At 44.0% G+C, this 21,356-nt stretch overlaps 1 protein-coding gene across 1 annotated transcript; it reads right to left on the bottom strand.

Annotated features, from left to right (window-relative positions):
* Nucleotides 1–146: 146 nt before the first annotated feature.
* LOC143372735 (proton-coupled amino acid transporter-like protein acs) lies at nt 147–19,852 on the bottom strand. Its single transcript, XM_076819257.1, has 8 exons — nt 19,455–19,852; nt 9,585–9,637; nt 9,385–9,510; nt 8,276–8,548; nt 7,230–7,314; nt 3,048–3,320; nt 2,510–2,864; nt 147–1,208 (listed from the first exon to the last, which is right to left on the bottom strand). The coding sequence occupies exons 1-8, from the start codon at nt 19,488–19,490 to the stop codon at nt 943–945; spliced, it is 1,467 nt and encodes a 488-aa protein (XP_076675372.1). The 5' UTR covers nt 19,491–19,852; the 3' UTR covers nt 147–942.
* Between the last annotated feature and the right edge of the window lie 1,504 nt (nt 19,853–21,356).

The following is a 21,356-nucleotide window of genomic DNA, read 5'->3' as shown; positions in this document are numbered from 1 at the left end:
TGAGAGGTGGCAGAGATCTTGGCGATAAAGAAGTAGAAACTCTAAATCGAATAAACAGAGTGGGGGGTTGGAGACTGAGAAATTGTGTTTGTTTCTCTGGAAAAGATGGGTATTTTGTAATACCATTAATATTAAAACACTGTATCTATATAAAACATTGAACAGATCGTTTTATTTTTAAAATAAACATAATGGTGTTGGTGCTATGTATTTCTCATGATACTATTGCGAGTATTGACGTTTATCCACGGCCAGGAAAGAAAGCTTACCGTGGACAAATGAAAAGACTCGTACGAAGAACGAGATGATTCGGTATCGTCTTCGCGTAAAACGCATGTCGCTTTTTGTTCACTAACAGTCCTAAACTTGGACGAGCATAGCGGACGAACATTTGAAGCGCGCTCGAGCCGCGGTTCTACTCTCGATCGACCTGAAGCGCTGCCGTGCTCCGTAAACAGAACTCACGATGACTCTCGACCGCTTAGAATACGCGAAACTCGCAGGCGCGTCCGTCGAGGTGAATACTTTCGCCCGCGGCACGAGGCGCGGCTAATGACGAACGGATAAAAACAGTTTTCACGTCGGTGGATGAAAATTAATCCCGATTGGAACTGCAGCTGACCGTACGTACGCCGGGGCGCGACACGCTGGCGCGCCGCCCGTCTCCGTTCTCCCCTTTTGTCGAGACCGTTCAACGTGTCTCGTATCACATGACCGCGAGGCGTATTTATAAAATACACCTCCGATAGAAGAAGGATCCTCGTCTGGCTCGATCCAGTCGCCGCTGAATCGCTAGGTACTTGTGTTTTTTGGCGACCAAACTTCGCTACGTATCACATTGCCACCCGCTGCTCGCTTCTCGCCGAGAGCAACGCGCCCCTCCGTCCTTCGTCCTCTTCCTCTCTGCTTCCTGTCGTGCCACTCGTTCGCGCACTCTCCTCATCACCCTTGGGAGATCTGGCTCGGCGAGAAGCTGTTGATGATGTCGCGCAGGCTCGTGTACGTGCCCACCACCAGGCCCAGAAGACCAAAAAGCACCAGGGACATGTTCTTAGCCACTATGACGAACTTCTCCGTGCGGTTAGAGACCTTCCAGAGCGTGCAGGTCTGGATGATGGCGGGGAACGCCAGCCCCAGGCCGGACAGGCACAGAGCGCCGAATAGGGAGATGAAAAGGTCCAACTTGGGGATCGCTATCGCCAGCAGGACTGAAAGGTAAGAGAAATGTTTTTTTTTAAACTGTGCAGAATTGCAGAAGACCTCAATAGAAGTGTCGGACAATAGGAAATCAATCTTCCGTGTGATTTCCTATTTTCTAGTGTATCTTGAAAACTATAGTAGATATAAATTGAATGGTCTGGGAGTTGTTTAAAATTTGTGGCGGGGGACATTTTCCTGTTTAAGTTACAAATTTTAAACAATTTGATTACACCGTTTAATAGAGCATAACAAACCGTTAAGTTTTCATTGGAATAATTTTTTTATAGCTACTACAGTTTTGAAGCTATATTAGAAAATAGGGAATCAGACATTAATCTTTAAGGGGGTATAATTGTGTGACAGTGTTAAAAATCTGATTTTTGTTCACATATTTGCATAGATTGATGTTTTAGAAATATTATAAAACAAGTCCGATGTAAAAATTAGGAAAATTTACGAAGTTATTACCATTTGAGTGATACAACCCAAGTAGCACGAGGCGGTGCAGCCGTGGTCCTAAAACCTCGCGCTACATTCAATCAATTCACTTCCAATTTTGCATGCAGAATCGTAATAAGATTCCGCATCGATCTACGGCGCCTTTTTTTATTCCGATTCCCCGTTTATTATTTATAAAGAAACAGCGTGGACTTTTCTCTTAGAAAAATCTAACTTTATCCTTTGATCCCCCCATTTCCTTATTTTTCAAATTGTTCAAAATCGGCGCCGTAGATCGATAGCTATTATCATATTTTATAAACAAATCTTACTGATTTTCATTTCAGACACGACACACAGCTTGTTTCAGGGCCACCGTGTAGCCGTCTAAAATCGAGAGAGTTTCGGATATGTATCCCTAACTTCCGAAAAACAATAGTTTTTTAACTGAAACTTTTTTTTTAAGTAGTTCATAATACTGTGCAAACATAATACAAAAACGGAAAATCTTCATCAAGCCGTTGACTTGTAAAAAAATCCACAAAGTATACACACTTTGGGAAAAAGGGTAGAAACGAAAAATTGCCCGATATTTCTACCGAGGTCCTCTACATACCTGCACAGTTACAAAAAGATCGGAGTGCTAGGGTATCATCCCTTCTAAGAAACTTGGCGATATCACGCGAATGAGGAATTGCAGTTTATTAAGGGATTGCGTTACACATTGCGGTGAGAGAGGCTTTCCTTTAGTCCTGTCAGGCACGAGTGCCGTTCGACGTCAGAGCGAACGAGCCACAAGGCTATCAACATCGAGCATTTCGCGCGCTGACGTCACGCGTACTCGTCGAAGGACAATGGGGCGTTCACTCACATGTAAGAAGGACGAGGGAGGTCCTCACGACGTACTCCCAGAGAACTTTGTGCGAGTTCTTCTCGAGATTCGGGGCGATGTACTCGTTCCAGGCTATGTCGATGGCCACGTAGCATTGGATGGGGTGGGTGAAGAAGATCGCCACGGCTAGTAGGATCTGCACGGTCTTTGCCAGCACCATCGGCTCGGTCAAGCTCAACGTGATGCTGCCCTCGATGTCGCTGCCGTAACGGATGTAGCCGAAAAATCCTATCGCCGTGTAGAGAACGACAATCGTGCCCATTCCTATGTTCAGCACTCCGAAAGATTTGATGAACGTCTTCGGTTTCTTCATTTCGTTCTCCAGTGGCATGATCTGGCATCAATCATCAAGGATTTCTTAATTGCCCATAACCGTTTTCGCGACCGGCACCTCGGAAGGTGTAAGAGTGCGAGGTACCAAAAGATAAGCAAGACTGGCGTGACTATGGTCCCAAGATAGTAGGATGCCAAGGACTAGGATGCTAATTAGTTCGTTAAACTTCAAATGGACCCTTACCACGCCAATAGCCTCGAGAGCGAAGAGCACAGTGCCGAAGTACAGCGGGAAGTCCTGGACGTTCCCAATCAGCTCGCGGTTCTCGAAGGTCAAGGGCTCCCTGAAGATATAGTACAGTATGATGCCAAAACTGGCGAACGTGATGCAGTTCGCGATCGTCGAGCAGGGCGTCAAGAATTTCAGGTTCCTGATCCAATTGACGAGGATAAGGGGCAACAGGACCGCCAGCATGTACAGCCTGAGATCGATGTTCGGAATATATGACTCCAGAGCCTGGAATCAAGCAACGACACCTGTTACACGCGGTGTTAATGAAATTATGCGACATATTCTCAGGACCGATCCTATGCGATCCTTCCATTGTACAAACAGTGGCGAACGAGCATTGAAATCTTGAGAAACAATCGCGACAATTCACTTTCTACTTCCCCGGAGCGCGCAGTATCAATTATCGCCGATCTAACGTTATCAGGCATCGCGCTGTATGTTTACCGTAATTGGTGTTATTCCGCATTGTCCGGCGCGTTAACAATAGCCAGCCGATCTCTATCGGTCGCGGAGATCATCGATATCGGCGCGGTTGCGCTCCCGAATTCAAGGACAGCCGGAAATGAGCCGAGACATGTTTTAACACACAGCGTTTACGTTCATTGCATTTAGCCTTCGTCTTGCGTAACAGTGACGCAACCGAGGCGGCAGGCATTTTTGCTGCACCTGCAATCTCCGTGGCGTGCGAGTCGAATTTCTCTCTGTTCCGCAGGGAAGAAAGAGTTCCTTTGGCTTCGCGAGCGGCCACGGGGAGCACGGGTTGCCGGCCGTTGCGTAAATCGACGGCTAAGCAGCGCACTTTACGTAATAATTATTCTGCCCCGGCATCCGATTCGCTTTCCTGCGGCGAAGGGCGTGTATCGCGAAACGCGCGCGGAAAACTACTTAACGACTCGCGTCGAGGATATATTTAAACGCGCGCGCGTCGATCGGCTTGTGCTGCCGCGCTATCGTGCGTAATACTACGGTTTCGTTAATCGAGTATGAAATCGCGGATCACGTAATGCGTTTTGTTGAGGGCAATTCTATTGAATTTCTGCTGATCAAGCGCCGTCGATTGAATAGCGGTGTATCGCGCGGCACGCATTAGCAGTGTTCATGTAACAGTACGTTTACAGCGAACCTTGTGCTACGCGCTGCTTGCTGTCGCGTAAGCAGGCGTCGCCTAACTCGTCCGACGTATAAACTCGTCCGACGTAATAACTCGTCCGACGTAATAACTCGTCCGACGTAATAACTCGTCCGACGTATAAACTCGTCCGACGTATAAACTCGTCCGACGTATAAACTCGTCCGACGTAATAACTCGTCCGACGTAATAACTCGTCCGACGTACTACTACGTCGTACTAATATGCGTAGTATTAATTACGATAAACGTGCTAATACGTTTGCTGTAGGTACTACTTAAGAATATTGATGAATCTTACGTAACGCTACAGATTATACGGTACCGCATTCCGCGATAATTATGATAAATCCTGTGCTGCGCAGAGCCACATATGACTGATTCCTTGCTTAAGGCTGTTTCGCTCGTGTCGTTACTTTATTAATTATCACGCTATTGAGATACTAAACGTAGTAATAGGCAGTATTATGTGAACGTAATTACGAGATGAGGATGTAAGAAGATTCGCCATCATAAATAACGCTTCTATCCGTGAGAAACTGTGTTAGGCTATCGACATCGGCGATCTGCGCCGTAGCTACAAGACAGCCAGAAAAAGAAACCGATGCGCTGGATCGAATTGCCGCGTCTACCATTCCCGACCGCCTTGAGGCGTTCCATTTTCGGTCTACCACCTTTTTTATCCTAGCTCCGCGACCGCGATAGACCGTTCTCTCGATTCTAATTCTCGCATCGACTCAGGATGCGCGACCGAGACGGCAGAACACCATAATCAGACCACAAGGACAGCTCCGCCGAGGAAACGCGACCGTGTACATTAATATCCTCGCTCAGTCTTCGTCCAATTAATCAATTAAAAGCTTCTCACGCAAACGAACAATCGAGTCCGAGTTTCCTCTATCACGGAGCAACGCGAAACCGGTCCGCGCCTCGAATGAACGCGCGCCGTCGTTAGAGGCGTTCTTGAACACCCGTGACTTTTTACCTCCAACAGGAAACTGCACCGCGGTTCCTGTCACAGCCAGATCGAGCCGATTCTAATCGCTCGGCGTGCACGGCGTTGCGCAACAGATCGAAATATCACAGTGTATCGACGCCAATCCGCTCGGAAATACCTTTTCGCCGCAGAGATGTTTCGCGTATCTATTTTCCCATCGATAATGACAGAGACGCAAACCTAATTGACACCCGGACCGCCCGAGAGGCTCGAGACCGTGTAATTTATCAAATTGGACATCTCACTGCTACATTACCGCAAAGTGTAATTTCAACACTCACTGCGGCGTGTTACCGCGAATTATATCTTTCCTTTACGAGTTTCTGTTATGATTCGTGGGCGGACGTGCAATTTTCCACCTACCCCATAATCCTTCCAGAGAATTAAATAAAAGCCCGCGAAGCGAACCCGTCCACTTTCCCCCGTTACGCGGCCGTCCGCGCAACAGGTGTCCGCCAGCTTCTAAACGCTCCAAAGCGCGACGGGTTGCCGATAGATCAGGCCACATTGTTCGGCCTATAGGTCACGGTCCTTTCCCCGTAAAAGTCGCGCCTTCTCCGCAAGATTAATGCGCTCTTTCACGCACCCGGGATTCAGGTTTTCGCGGGCCTCGTGGCATCCACGTTCTAGCCACTTGCCGTAATCGCGCGGCGCGTGTGTCGTAACGCCTCTAACTATCCATTACATTACGTAGTACGCAACGCGTTCCGCTCCTTGGCCGAACCAACACGGTCCTCTTCGTCCAGTTTCCAAACGGGCCGCGAGGCAGCAGGAATTTTCTTCGGGCATAATAATTCCCCGGCCGACCCATCGGTTGCGCAAGAATTATCGCTGCATAACGAGTGGCGAACCGAATTAAGGACATCTGCTAATGCAATCTAGGGGAACCCAGAATCACCACCACGATAACGTCACACAATTCGCTGAGGCATTACCCGCAGACCTATTTACAATTTTCGCGCATAGGCCGCTTAATTCGCGAGCGATTATTCTCCGAACGAATCTCTTGCTAACAAACGAAGCGATTTGAACGTTCGCTTGGTTCCGTACGTGAGGGGAATGCATTCGACTAACTGACCCTCTGCATTGAAACAGGATCGAGTCGAGCCGAACTAGAAGCGACCTTTCCCCAAGATTTATGACAGCTCGTAGTCCTTCCGATTCCCTTATCGGCGGATCTTTGTACGGCTTCCCCGAACGCTGTATTGAATCGTCAAGTACCTCGTCATACATCCACATGTCCCGCAGAAAGCCTATTTTTCCTTGGCAGCCAGGCTACTCTATCCGCGCTAAGTTTTCACGAAGGTGAAGCCGCCTTTCTCGCTCCCCATTGGAGGAGACTGCGACGCTCGAACCAAGAGCAAATCTTGCGGAAGTAGCTGCCGGCCAGCTCACGGCCGTTGTTAGCATTCATCGCGGAGCGAGATGCCTGGTGAAAGAGGAGACTTCCTGAGGACAACGTCCGAAATGCCGCTTGTCCTCGTAAGCACGTCCTTTAAACGGTCCGCTCGTCCTCCCCCGTACCGCGAAGTGTCAACGAACCTGCCCGCGCACCGCGCATTACCACCTTGACTCGCGAGAGCGCGGCGCTCATTACCCGCTGGTTGTCTAATCGTTCATTCGTCGCGCTGTGTTTCCCTGACCTAAATGCTCCTTTTTCCACTGCCCACGCGGTCTCCGCACTTCTCCACTGGCTCCGGCGAGATTCTCCACGGTAAAAGCTGGATTTAACGCGCGCTGGTATTATAAGGCTAGCCGAGGCGAAGTCTCTGGGTCACCAGTGTCGAACGCTGGAAAGGCAGGAGGAAGTCACAGACGAAAAAAGGACCATCGAGGCAGTGGACGTTGACCGCGAGATCTTCGCTCCGTGGGACGCTGATGAATTTTATATTGACACGTGATTTCATTAATTTCGATCGATGGTAGATCGCTGATTATTCGAGGGACTTTGACGTAGGAACTAGTATTTCAAATGGAAGGGAATAATTAAGCAGACCGTGGACACTGACCTTTTGCAAATTCGTGCTGATGAATACAGTGTACACGCAGCAGCTCCCCAACTGATACACCATGAGGAACAGGTTTATTATGTGCCTGCGAACAAAGGATTTCGAACGCTGAAATTCCTGCTCAGTGTTTCATAGTTTTAACATATTAATAGGTACACTTCGATAAGTGACACATCTCGACCAGGGCTCGATCTAAAGGGGCGCAAAGCAGGGCAACTGCCCAAAGCGGCGAAATTGGTGGAAAGAAAAAATTAAGGGGTCATTCTACTTTGAACCGCCGAAAAATTAAACTAATTTTCAAGATATTTTGCTGGGTAAATGCAACGTATAATGAAATAAATCTTTTTGGTGTTTATTAAGCTACTCTTATATTATACAAAAAAAAATTAAAAAGAATTTTTGCAATTTGTTTAATTTTTTTTTTACAGCGTCAATATGGCACCTAAAAAAGAGGTAAAAGCGACACACATACAGATTAAGAATTTTTTGAAATTTCTTGTTTCGGATAAGCCTGAGCCGGGAAATTACCTACGTCATGAACATACCTCTTTTTTAGGTGCCATATTGACGCTGTAAAAAAAAATTAAAACAAACTAAAATTTTTTTCTATGATATCAGAGTAGCTTAATAAATACCCAAAAGATTTATTTCATTATATGTTGTATTTGCTGAGAAAAAATCTTTACAAATAGCTTTATTTTTCGGCGGATCAAAGTATAATGACCCTTTAAAATCAATAGAAACTAATAAAAAAAGTCAAACTTTTTATAAAAGTGTAAAAAAGTAGGTAATACATGTTTGAATTTCGTATCAAACTTATAAATTGCTTTTAAATAATTATTACTAAATTTTGTATAAAACAAAAGACTTTTGTTATTCAACAAATACGTACAAAAAATTTCACTCACTGCCAAAAATTATATTTTAAAATGATTATTTATAATTAAATGTAAAGGGCGGCAAAGATCATTTTTTTCCCACAGCAGCGGAAGTGCTAGGCCCTGATCTCGACTACCAGCATTTCAGTTCCGTTATTCGCTACTCACGCTGATGCTTTCGCGCAACACCTGAAAGGTTCCGGACCCTCTTGCAGCGCAGCTTCCGCGGTCGCGGGGTAAGTTAACGATGGCACTTTCTTCCGCTTGCAAAGCTCGTACTGCGAGGTGACGAGGATTCGAATGCAGTATGTACAAAGCAGGCCTATGACGATCGTCGCCACTATGCCAATGGCGTAGCCAGAATGGTAGAAGGCTTTCGGCATCGCCAGGATTCCGGTGCCTAAGCTACCCTTCAGTAAGTGGAGCAGCGTTTCGATGCTCCTGTAATCAGAATTCAGATTGCACACTCAGTTTAATTCATAACAGTTTGATTCAGCACAACAAAACGAACAAAAAATGTAGAGTAAAGTTTCCTCACAACTGCTTTCGTTTCCGAGAGAATCGCCTGCGAAATTTATGCGCGCACTCGAGGCCCCGGCACGTGCGCACGCGCCGCGTCTTCGAATTCGATTTTCTCCAAAACGAAACCAGTTACAATAAAAAGTCACTCCACATTTTCTGCCTATTTTATCGCGTAGAATCGCCTCCGTTCGGTTTTATTATTCGTTACCAAATATCCTCGGCGCACCGAGCCACGAATCATTGAAATTCGTGTCCCCATTCTAAAATCTCACGCTTCAGGCAACAGCGAAGCAAAATGACAATCTCTTAGGGACTTAATTAATCCGAAACGTTAACCACCGAATTACTTAACATTGCAACAAATTTCACTCGATCAGCTGCCACGATTCGCCAAGGAGCAACAGTCCGTTCCGCGAGAATAACGCGGGCAGCTCGTTTTACGTTTCTCCGGCCGACATTTCGGAGCAGTTTCTCGGAGGACAATCTTATTCTTCCGCTTCGTGACTAATCGCCGCAACAAATTACCCTGTAATTTGTATCTAGAGAAACGCGGTCGGAATGAGCGACACGTTGCCTCGCATGCGTACGGCGCTCGGCATTATGCAAATGCTGGTGATTCCGTTAAGCGATCAAATATATCTGTTCACATTTTTCCACGGAGTCGCCTCTTCCCACGGAACGTGAGTTAAAGAAGGAAAAGAACACAGGAGGGAAGCGAAGCAAAGAAATCGAACCTCGGACGAATGGAAACTCACGTCGTTGGATGCTCGACCGTTCGGTGATCGTACGGATCGTAATCGTCCTCGCACTCCTGCACACTCTTCTTCTTGTCCTCCATCTCCATAACGTAGACGCTGGTGCGATTTCGCCCTGGCTCGTACCTAGGATTTATAACAATTATTGCAACAAACCTTCAGAAAATCCCACCAACTCCCTGGCCCTACAAATATCTTACCCATTCTGACTCTTGTTCGCCGTGCTGGCCCATCTCCTAGCGTCCAGACCGTCCTGGGGAGAAACGTTCTGTGAGTCGCGATCTCTGCGTGTGGTAATCGTCGATTCATTAACAGAGCCGCCCTTAGCACCGGGCAGACGAGGCAAGGGCCCCGAGCTTAGGGAGGGGCCCGCACTTAGGGACTTCATTTTGTAAAAATTAAATGACTTAAGGGGAGGTTCCGGTCTAAAAGTAGATTTTTTTATTTCATTTTTCGAATGTTCGACCTTTTAGGAATACGTGTTTAAAAGGATTTGTTGAAATTCGTAAAATCGGCCACTCGGCACGCACGTAAAACTTTAAATGCGTTTTTCTCGAAACAGTGTTCTCAAAACGGTGGGACCTGTATCTCCCAAAGTTATTATCCGATTCGACTGAAACTTTTTTTATTTTGAAGAATATAGTTCTGGCTAGGAGGAAAACCAGCAAAAAATACAAAAATTGTAAATTTATAATTTTTAAAGGCGTTAGAAGGACGAAAATTATAGGGAAAAAGTGATTTCAAACTTCAAGTGTGGTTATTTTCTTAAAAAATGTCATTTTTGCATTTCTTTTTCAGGTTTCCCCCCTAGCCAGAAGTATATTCTTCAAAATAAAAAAAGTTTCAGTCGAATCGGATAATAACTTTTGGGGATACAGGTCCCACCAATTTTGATCAATTTTTTGACGCCTTGACTTTAACGACTCCCCAGTGCCGTCTGTAATGATTAATTATCAAACAAAAAAATATATTTCTATAATTTAATACATCCTTAATACAATGCAACTAGTCCTATTAAATTATATACAGCAGTTTTCCTTTAATTAATTCCTAAAGATCACCTATTGTTGGGGGCTCTAGACCGAAACCACCCCTTAACTATAATTGTCAAGGTATCAATTTTTCTAGAATAGATTTTCGTCAAGCCTAAGTGACGCATGAAGTAGAGACGCAAGTTTATCTGCTTTCTATTAAATGTCTACAAAAACATCGACTTTTGCCACGGGCCCCGCAATCTCTAAGGGCGGCTCTGTTCATTAATTCAGGTTTTACTTTAAGTGATTCTATATTTCGCCTGGCCGCTCGACCTCTTATTCGACATCCTAATCGTATTCATGCTCCGACAAGCTCGTGTCCATCGTTTTCCTCCTCTCATCGATTCAACCTTCGATCGTACGATTCCCCCGGCATTCCAAACAATCGGACGTGTGAAATTCATGCGCTGTCACGGCGGGTGATTAATTTTCCCTCGGCCGGCAACGATTGCACGCTCGGCGTCCATGGAAATCAACGGGCACCTCTCGGACGTAACAGGGATCTAAGTACGATCGGTGCCGCTTTTGTTGCCGGTAATTCGCGGCGATAGGTGAATGATAGTCGGGGCGAGGCGAGTGTGTACACAGCAAACTCGATTCCCTCGAGATACCGCCACACGTGCTCGCGCCTTTGTGTACTACGTGACAAATTCGCACCGATCCGCATAATTTCGCGACTGGCGTATCAAATTCCGCTTAACCGAGCCCGCTTTCGGCGGTACTGAATTTCCTGACATCGACGCATCGCGTTTCATGGAAACTGGAACCTCGGGGGACTTTGTATTCCAAACTCCCCGGAGTGTTTCGGTTTCGGTGATAACGGGCGCGCTGCAAAGTCGCGCGCGAAGTGAAAACAGCTGTCGTTTCTAAGAAACAGCTATCGTTTCGGAGGCACAGAATTAGCGGGCGAATAATGGCCCCAAAGATCGCTTTAAGGGATCTTCCTGGTGCGGCGGTTTTGAAAAAACTTTTTGGGGAATTAAAAAAGGAAGCAAGTACTGCACATTTGTAGCTTAATTCTATCACCTTTTAAGACTCTATCGACAAAAAAATTGTAAGTAAAAACATCCATTTATTGCGGAGTAGGAGGATCGTGAAGAGAGGCCTTGAAAAATATCCTTCCGGATGCCAGACCTGATATCAGCAATTGTTATCTCAAACACAAAATTCAGAAAGATTGGTAATCTGTAGGCTTAAAAAGATTTCACCAGTTTCAGCAATAAAAAATTGTGGCGTTGTTGACCCTAGTAATTCAACGTTGCTAATATTTGTAAAAATCTAGTTCGATTGATAAAGTAGCGTCTACAGAGTATGCCTGATAAATTTGAAGTGGATCGGGACTATTTACTTACAAAATTCCTTTTTTAATTCCCGAAAAATTGAGTCTTTTTAAGTGTCACTTGAAATATCTGTACAATCATTCCAGAGTAATTCAACGCGTTGTGACAAATACCAGAAGATATTATTTTATTATTATATATTATTTTCCAAAGAATAAAGACGATTTATTATTATTATTATATTGCAAAGACCAACGAGAGGCTTCAAAAGGATGATAATGATTTTGTGCAAAAAATGACGAATGCGAATGACGTTGCAACGCCCATCGAGAGGATGCACCCTTAAACGTTTCGTTCTAACGTTGCAACTGGGGCCTCGGGAGTGAATCGATGATTTCGCTTGTTCGATTGTAACGCGGTCGTTACGCCACACCGCGTACAAGCATAATCGGACCTACGAAAGTATTATGAAAGATCCGCCGCTGAATGAGCTCATACGCGCGAATAAATGTCTCTCCGCTGGCATCTGCTTCACCGGTAGAATCTCTAATGGGATTTTCCGTTTACACCGATCGATTGACGGGCGTCGTAAACGCCTGTTATCGAGATTTTAACGCGGGTTATCGGGCGTTCGGATCTCGTTAATGCGTGATAAAAGTGGTGACGCCGGAGGTGGTGACTTCCGTGCACACACGTGCCGAGATTCGTCAGAGATTCGTCAGAGATTCTGCTAAATATTATGATAAAGGGGATGAGTCAATGGATCGGCAATGCAAGAAGATATGCAAAGGAGAACTTTGATTAAGGTGTGCTAATGCTAGAGGGATAGAGAATAATGTTATGGAGGATTGTGAAGGATATTCATTTTGTGTTCTCGCTGAGAATATTTAACAATCGACAAGTGTTTTGCAACGTGCGGATGTTCCCTGGCTGGCGTGCCAGACGAAAGCTACTGTCGCATCACTGGAGATGCGAAGATAGATCCGCCTGGCTGACCAGGGATGCTTGGATCTACTGATTCGACGGGCGGCACATCTCTGTCAGGATTCTTTTATTTCTTAATCGTTCTTTTACCGATCTTCTTTGAAGTAGCCTCACGGCACTATTCCTATTTTATTTTTGTGGCAGCTTTTCTTTTATTTATGCTTCTTTTATTGTAATTCTGTTAAACACCTTTGAAAGTACTAAGCTTTAATTGAAATCTCGAGGATCAAGTTAGTATAAATTAATCGCTGTGATTTATCAACGATGATGCCGATGGGAGGAACGCCACGAAGGAATTATGAACGGGATAAATCAGCCTGCAAACTCAACTGCATGAGCGCGGTAAATCGTTGAAGCCCGGGAAGAATTGTTAATTCATGCGCATATTATTCTACAACTGTATCACGCACGAACAATGTCGCGTCCTTATTTCAACGCAATATGTAATTTAATTCGCGATTACGTGCCAGTCATTAACAATTCTCAATGTCACACCGCTGTTATTGAGATCTGTTAATCACTCATCCACGAACTAAGCTATTACTAATTGCAAACGCGTGTACAGTGAACTACTTTTCAATTTCCAATTCTCGCGTATCGGTAATGAAATTAGGAATATTCGCGCGCGGTAAGTTACCAAAGAAGCTTGTCTGCGAAGCGATGCTCCAGTATTGTTACCATTCTCGTTTAGAAATCACTCGATGAATAATTCCGCGCTGAACTGCGCCCAGTGACTTATTAGCGTTTAATTAAAACTCCATCGGTCTTCCTTCGACATTGACAGAAAATAATTGCTGCAATTCTTTGCAAGCCGGCGCGCTTGACGATTTAAGCTTCTATTGTTTTTCTCTGAGCCATCGAAGCCCACGCAATAATAACCTTTATCACGCTACTGACATTGCCCGAGCATCTTGACCGATTGGAATCGAACGATGATTAGGACATCGACTAATCCCGCAATGAGGAACACACTTTGAGCCTTTAATCTCCGCCTACTTTGCTTCGCAAACAATCTTCTTCGTCGAACGAAAGAAATCGAAAGTGGCATTTCATATAAAAATACAAATCTCTCTCTCTGCAATACAGTAAACATTCGGATTAATCCCGACGAACGAGGCGCTGTGTCGCGGCACGTGTTCAAAAAACAAAAATTTTTTGAGTCTCCTCACAGACCAGAAAAGGAACTATCTACTTAAAGATGCTCAGAATCTACAACTACCACTTGACACTCTTGGAGCCAACTCGGAATTATAATCACACCCACTAGAATTTTAATTGTAATTTCTTCCAAAAGTCAGCTGCGTCGAAAGGGCCCCGAAGGGACCTTCCCTAAGGCAGTTCAACCGAATAACGTTTTCGAGACACGTAAGTGTGTCGCGTGAAAAGTGACGCGTTAGAAGAGCCTTAATGATATTAGCGAGATAGGTACATACGCGGGAGGAGGGCATCCAGCAATTTAGCATCAAGTAATCGCTGAGTATGACACCAACCAACCGGAAGTCTCGCGAAATGAACAACAGCCCTATTTTCACGTCAAATCGTTGGTCCCTGAAGGATCGCTTTCTTTAAATACCGATCGATGTTTTTCTATCGCAAGATGATCGGGGTGCGAATTGCTACCAGGAACTTTTAGACAATCGCCTTAAGTACAGTTTATCAATTCGCGTGTCACGTTCTTTACGTAACACCAGCGACGTTTAAATGAACTTTAGATGTAAAACATGCCTTTATCTATACATGTACCGTGTTCTTCACTGGCAACGAACGTAGAACACTTTCCGATAAGTGTGTATTTCCGTTCGGCCTCTACCGCGGCTAAAGCCTGCAGTTTCGAAAAATTCCGAGCGCGTGAGAAAGGGTGAATGAAACGTGGAACGAAGTGGGGAATGAAATCGACCCTCCCCTTTCGAAGAAGCTAGATTTCCCGATCGAACTCTGCTTTCCTAGTGTTTCCGGGATTCTCCGATTTTATACGATTTGTCCCGCGTTACTTTCTAAGTTATGCGCACTCGGGCTGACTTACTTGCTGCCCGAGAGAAAAGGGCATTAGCGTTGCGCGTTGCGTTTCTTGCGAATCATGGGATATCGTGGTTCAGGAAGACCGACGTAAAGTTATTGGCCAACCAAATAGAAAGTTATTTCACGGTTCCTGGTCGCTGGATTGCATCGCTGTTTTTTTTTTTCACCGCGATCGGGTTATCTGATTGTACATCGCGCTACAAACAATTATGAATATCCTGCGATTCCCAGAAGGAGTCGCGAACGATGCGATGAAGAAATCTTTTGATAAGTGAATTAATACCACCTTTGAATAGATCCAAAATCTACCAGCGGCCGTAGCCGTGATGGAAAACCCGGTTCTCGTTAGATCACCGAAGTTAAGCATCACGGGCGGTGTACTGGGGAAAGATGGGTGACCGCTTTTCTCCCGGTGCGCTGCTGCTGCTGGGACCCAAACGAGAGAGGGGGAACAAAAAAAAATGGGACTGTAGTTCGTTGGGCAATATAAGCAAAAATAAGCTTGAAACACAGGAAAACAATAAAAACAAACAACAACAAACATAGTTCCAAAATCTAGTTAAACTTTAAATCTAGTTAAATCTAGTCAACAACGCTGCACGTCGGCATTCCCGAGATCGATAAATCCACGTCGCGGATGAAATTGTTAATCGCGCGCTGAATTAATGAAAAGATCTTCTTCACTGATGATTGATTGCGCGTTTACGTAAATTGACGGGATATTTGTGAAGTAACTTTAAGGTGAATCAACATGTTATTACAATACGCTTAAATTCATCAGCGAGAGATAATGGCCTGTGTACAGCGAATCCTCTTTCGCCGCTCTTATTGATACCGGGACGGCAGATTATCGAAATATTAAGGGCATCGATTACAACGTCGATTGTTGACTGTGCCGACCATGAATTTCGTGTTCCAATTCATCGGAGGACATCGAGCTTATTATTTATTAAAACGTGTACAGAACACTCGCGATAACTAAAGGTGCAAATCCACGATAAGACAAAAATATCGTGACTTTGATCCGATGAGACAATTGTTCCATTAACTTTTAATTATTTTGTCATTAATTTCGTGAAATTAGCCTCTGACGAGACAAATTTCGCGATACAATTTGCAAAAATCTCACGACTATTTCCATTAATTACAGTTGTTGCTGAGATTTTTGTCTCGCGATAGAAAAGTCTCAGGTAAAATCTCACCGTGGATTCCAGAGTACTCTGGGGTAAAATGGTCCCCAGTAGAACATCCCTACAGTATCACACTCCCGCAATCAAATATATTACAGCAAACAGCTTTCGAACTACCGGTGATAGATAATGATTGTACTCATAATCGTCTCCTCTTTTTTTCGATGTGCACACTCCACGAAGATTTTCAACTGGATTGTCACCCAACAACAGAGATACGTCTTAATCCCCCGGTGTTACGTACGACATGGATTTGTAACTTAATGCTCCTCGTTTTTTAACCAAACATTCGACCAGAAATAAACGTGTCTAGCTGTTATTTTATTATTCTGACATAATGATTTATCAGGATCTCGATAACGAGACAACGGGTCCTAATATGAAAGAGCAAACATCCCTCCCCCGTGTAGGCTTAACGCAGGTAATCGTGGATTAGTACAGCGCTTCTGTAAATATTGACTATCGCGCCGTGAAAGAAATGATTCCTGTAGATTTCCACAATCGGAGCTTGCTTAATCGTACGCAGCATTTTCAGACTTTCATTACGCTTCGACGCTTAGTACTAAGACTTAGCCAAGTATTAGCAATATTTTTAATATCAATATATACCACTTTGATACGTTATATTTGATTTTTCCCCTCAATCGTCGCGAAACAAAATTCCCTAAGTACACCAAGCAACACAAAAGACAGTGGGAATCCATATATCTCCTGGCTTAATCCACTAATCGTTCATTTTTTTCCCAACGCTTTATCGTTAGCAGAGATTTAGTTCTCGCAGATAGTGGCACTACTTCTTTCGTTAACGACCAACGTTTTAATAAATGTGCGATCAACCCTGCTGACATTCCAACCTGTCTATTTCCAGCTTCGATCGCGGCAATTCGGAGCTCGTTATCTTGAGATGTGTAACGAGGATGAAAGAGCAGAATGGCGAGAGACTTTGTCCCTTTTCATTTTTTGGGCGATCGAAAATTTCCAGGAGAACCGAGAAATTGAAAAAATTCCGAGAGTCTGACCGTTATCAGGACTTCCCTAAAAAGTTCCACGACGATCGCCACACTTCGATTGTTATCAGGGATATCATCAGGGCCGCAATCTTCGAAAACAACGGCAGCACGCGGATGACAATCGGCGCGATGAGGCTGTGTAATCGGTACAACAAACATCTGATATCGTGGATAGTATTTGTATCGGAGGCAATATTCTTTCACGATGCATGGTGTCGATGCCAAGGTGGATTTGGGAAAACAGGTCACTCCACCCTTCTCTGCTCTATTCGCTCCTCTCTTCGCGTTCGACGCGTCGAATCGCTTCAAGGAGAATATCGACACCCAGGGACGCGTGCTTTTTGTTTCATTCGTTGTTCTGAAGTGTTCGGATTAAAATCGTACAGTTCGTTCCAGTGGATAACACCACCATCCCCTAACCCGTCCTGCGCACTTGGCGAAAACGTGATATCGAATGAGTCGGCTCTGTTCTTTAACCATTCGGAAGCTCGTGTCTCTATTTGATAACAATTGGAGGCCAGATGGCGGATTTTCGGTTTGAACGATAAGAGTTGTCGAATTTAGGAATCTTAAATTTAGAAATTCTACATTTGGTAAATTTAAATTCTGTAATCTTAAATTTGGTAATTTTTAATTCTGAAATCTTAAATTTGGTAATTTTAAATTCTGAAATCTTGAGTTTAGAAATTTTAAATTCTGAAATCTTAAATTGGGAAACTTCAAATTCTCAAATCTTAAATTTGGAAATTTCAAATACTGAAAGCTTAAATTTGATAATTTTAAATTTTTAAACCTTAAATTTGGTAATTTAAAATTCTGAAATCTGGAGTTCAGAAGTTTTAAATTCTGAAATCTTAAATTCGGTAATTTTAAATTCTGGAACCTTAAATTTGGTAATTTTTAATTCTAAAATCTTAAATTTGGTAATTTTAAATTCTGAAACCTTAAGTTTGGTAATTTTAAATTCTGCAAATCTTAAATTTGGTAGTATCAAATTCTAAAATCATAAATATGGAATTTTCTAGAACTCTGGAAATTTCAAAACTGTAACGAACGGAAGCAAGGGATTTCAATCGTGAATCATTACTGTAGATCACCGAGCTCGTTCCTCAAAGCATTTACGGAAAAAAGATCATTGATCCCTAACACAGATCCTACTTCATCATTCCGAGCAAACAACAACGCGACGACCACTTGCTCTGTACACCGCAATCTTCGATCTGTTTACCGATTAGCAGTAATGTTGCTTATCAATGTTTCAGAGTAGATGAATGATTAAAGGCGATAACATTCCTTCCCGCTCATAGACCATAAAAACCGGATCAAACACAGTTTACCAGAAAACCAGAAGGGACAAAAGAAATTCTAAAAATAAACTGCCCCGACAACGATCCTCGCCGCGCAACAACGAACACGAACAACAATCACGTAAGATAAAAAAGAATCCTTAATTTCACCTGCTTGCGTGCTTTGAATCTAACGAATCGGTCCAGCAAAAACTGGAGCTCGCAAAAAGACGGACAAGGATCGCGAAGGACACGCAGTTTCTCTGACCGTTCGACAAAATTAATCCGATTTTTTGTCTATCGAATTTCACGGCATAGCGACGCGGGTACCGCGAGAAAAAACGACTGCCGGTGTACTTAATCTGATTTTGTACGTGGCAAGGAAAAACTCGTTTCCACGTAAAACCGTTTGCTGGTGGAATTCCTCGCGCACTGCCCCTATTCGCGTCAGACGCCGCGCAGATCCGGCCGATATTGTCCTTCGAGCGAGGGGAATTTTTTCGCTCGGCCACGAACTTTCCCTTTCCCGCGATTGATCAACCCGCGGCGATTTCGAGGCTTTCGAGCGGCACTGTTTCCCGCGAAAATTCAACGGGAGAGTCGCGACCAGACGACTCTATCGTTATGATTGATGCCACGACATATCGATCAAATCGATGTTTGAATCGCTGGTCGATTACCTTAGGGACACGAAGTGCTCGACGGCTTTGGAGATATAAGCTCCGAAGTTCTATCGCGAGGGAATGTAAGACTGTATATATTCTTTTAAAGGAGCTGTTAATGCTACCGATATCATAGACACGAAACTTTAATGCACGAAGTTCGAATACCCCAGATGAAAAATTCGAAGAAGAATTAACCTCAAAGGTGAACGGATAAACAAGCGTGAAGTACGCTGTGTATTGTGCGACTACCGTACGCGAAAGATGAAGCAGTTCAATTCATGAAAATTGAATGATGATTCCACATCCAGCGGAAATAAAATAGAAGAGATTTAGTTGCGAATGAATTCGAACTTTGAAGGTTGGTTAATCCTTCCATTAGAAAAAAGAAGAATTTCCCATCAACGTTTTCATTGCGAACAACATACGGTGGACTAAATAAATTCAAATACCTCCGAACTAAAAGTGTCAACGGAAATGTTAGTTAACTCTCCGAGATAATTCACGCACCGTACATCGTGCAAACGGCACGCGGAGCCTCAAAGTGTCAAAACATTAAAGGTAAACATAGGGAAGGGGGTAAGTCACGGCCCAATGTCACTCACCGTGCTCGAGGTAAATCCCAAATTGTCGTGCGACATGGCCCGGTCCAAGTCTGAGGCAGTGGGGAAATATTCGGCTGGCGGTTTCGTCGTGGATCGTAATGCGAGAGATGCACGATCGCGGGCGCAAGGTTAAACGAGACGCGGTGGTAGCGAATGTATGAACGAAAATCACGGAAAACGGACAACCGGTTCCTCTCACTATCAGTCCCCCTCGGTACGGAGCATTTGTATTGTGCTGCGACAGGTACGGCAGCCGCAACTCAACTGATCAGGGTTCGCGCCAAGTATTGTTTATATAGCATCGTGCCACACATGGCAGGCACCGTACTCTTGCCATTTCGTTTGCTGGTCACTCGCCGCGTGATTCGGACGCGACGATGCGGCGCGACTACCTTACGAGACGCCAAACACGAGATTCACATCTCAAAGGCAAGCCGGCTCTGGCTTAGAAACACTTTACCTTTCGCAATTCCTCGCGGGACAGTGCGGATGACACTATTCGAGTAAACCGTCTGCCGAGTTGCCGCCAATTCCCCTATCGAATCTGAAATCGAGGTTCCCTAACCAAAATGGCGACACCAGTTTCAACCGATAAACGTGTGATCTACCATCGTCAATACCAATATTTACGATGCAAAGAATTCTGTTTCGTACATAATTTTCGAGTTTCTGCTCGCTCTAGATTACAACGGAGTGGAATTTATTACGGTGGGTGTTGACATTATACGATTGTATTGCATAAGGAATGAAAACGAGTGTTTGGAATTTAATTTACTGAATTATAAAAAGTTTACCGGTTGATCGTGCCGTTGGTTTAAATGGGTAAAGAGATCGTGCGAGATCGTACCGAGATACCCGAGAATCTTCGAGGAAAACAGCTATTGATTATGCGAACAGGTTACGGTTGAGGAACGAAAGAGAAAAATAATTTTTACGAAGCCGCGGGCATTTAACTGTATGACGCTCGTCGATTACCCTTCACTCGGATTTATTTCTACGTGTCTATTGTACGAATGGGGAATGCCACATGCGAGAGTTACGGAGAAGCTACCAGATCCGGGTAGTCACATCCTTTAATGTCGCGTATATTCCTGTAAGAACTGTCCAATTTCTCCCTTAGGTGTAATAAGAGATTCGAGGCCGTTATGCTGATAACAAAAGGTAACAATAAAAGCCCGTGGGACTAAGTACATTATCAATGAAATGACGAGGATGAATTTTTTCGTCTCTTTTATCTTTTGGAGCGGCTTACATCCTGCGCGTGGAATATTGCATAAAATGCATATGTATTGGTTGATGGGGTACAGAATTATTTATATCTCGAAAAATCGATTTTTTTATTACTATTAATTCTGAAAGTGAACATTTGCTTTGTGAACATTTACAACGAAGTTTCACGAGGAAATTCGAATAATTACGGAAATTATAACGCTGAAGTAACTGAGTGCTTCGCCGAGTAACGACTTCGCAGAGCGGTATTGGCGTAGGGGACTTAACTTTGAAGCCGTTTATTTCTAAACTACACTTTTAAACACCGTACATCATAACTTTTGAACGAATGAATATTTTCACTTGAAATTTTAACTGGAGGTGTAGAATTCATTTCTCTATAGCATGGAATTTCCGCATCAACATTGGATGTTTGTAAAAAAAAATTATAAATGATTAAACATGATTTCTTTCCGTAAAATGTGGGGAAAAATTGATTCCTGTGTAACTTTCACAATTTTTGTTTAAATTCGCCAGCCAAATTCCATGCTGCAGATTTTGGTGTAGAAATTACTCACCCCAAAACATTTTGCTTTCAGATGATTGGTTCACCTGAAACTACGTACACCGATTACAGCTGCGCACTACGCAGAACCATTTTCAGCGCTTAATAATTTCAACAAATTTGAACAT

Source organism: Andrena cerasifolii, chromosome 8, assembly GCF_050908995.1.
Source record: "Andrena cerasifolii isolate SP2316 chromosome 8, iyAndCera1_principal, whole genome shotgun sequence".
In the NCBI taxonomy this organism is placed as follows: domain Eukaryota; kingdom Metazoa; phylum Arthropoda; class Insecta; order Hymenoptera; family Andrenidae; genus Andrena; species Andrena cerasifolii.
Note: the sequence above shows the minus strand (reverse complement) of the source record. Positions and strands in the feature narration are given on the sequence as shown.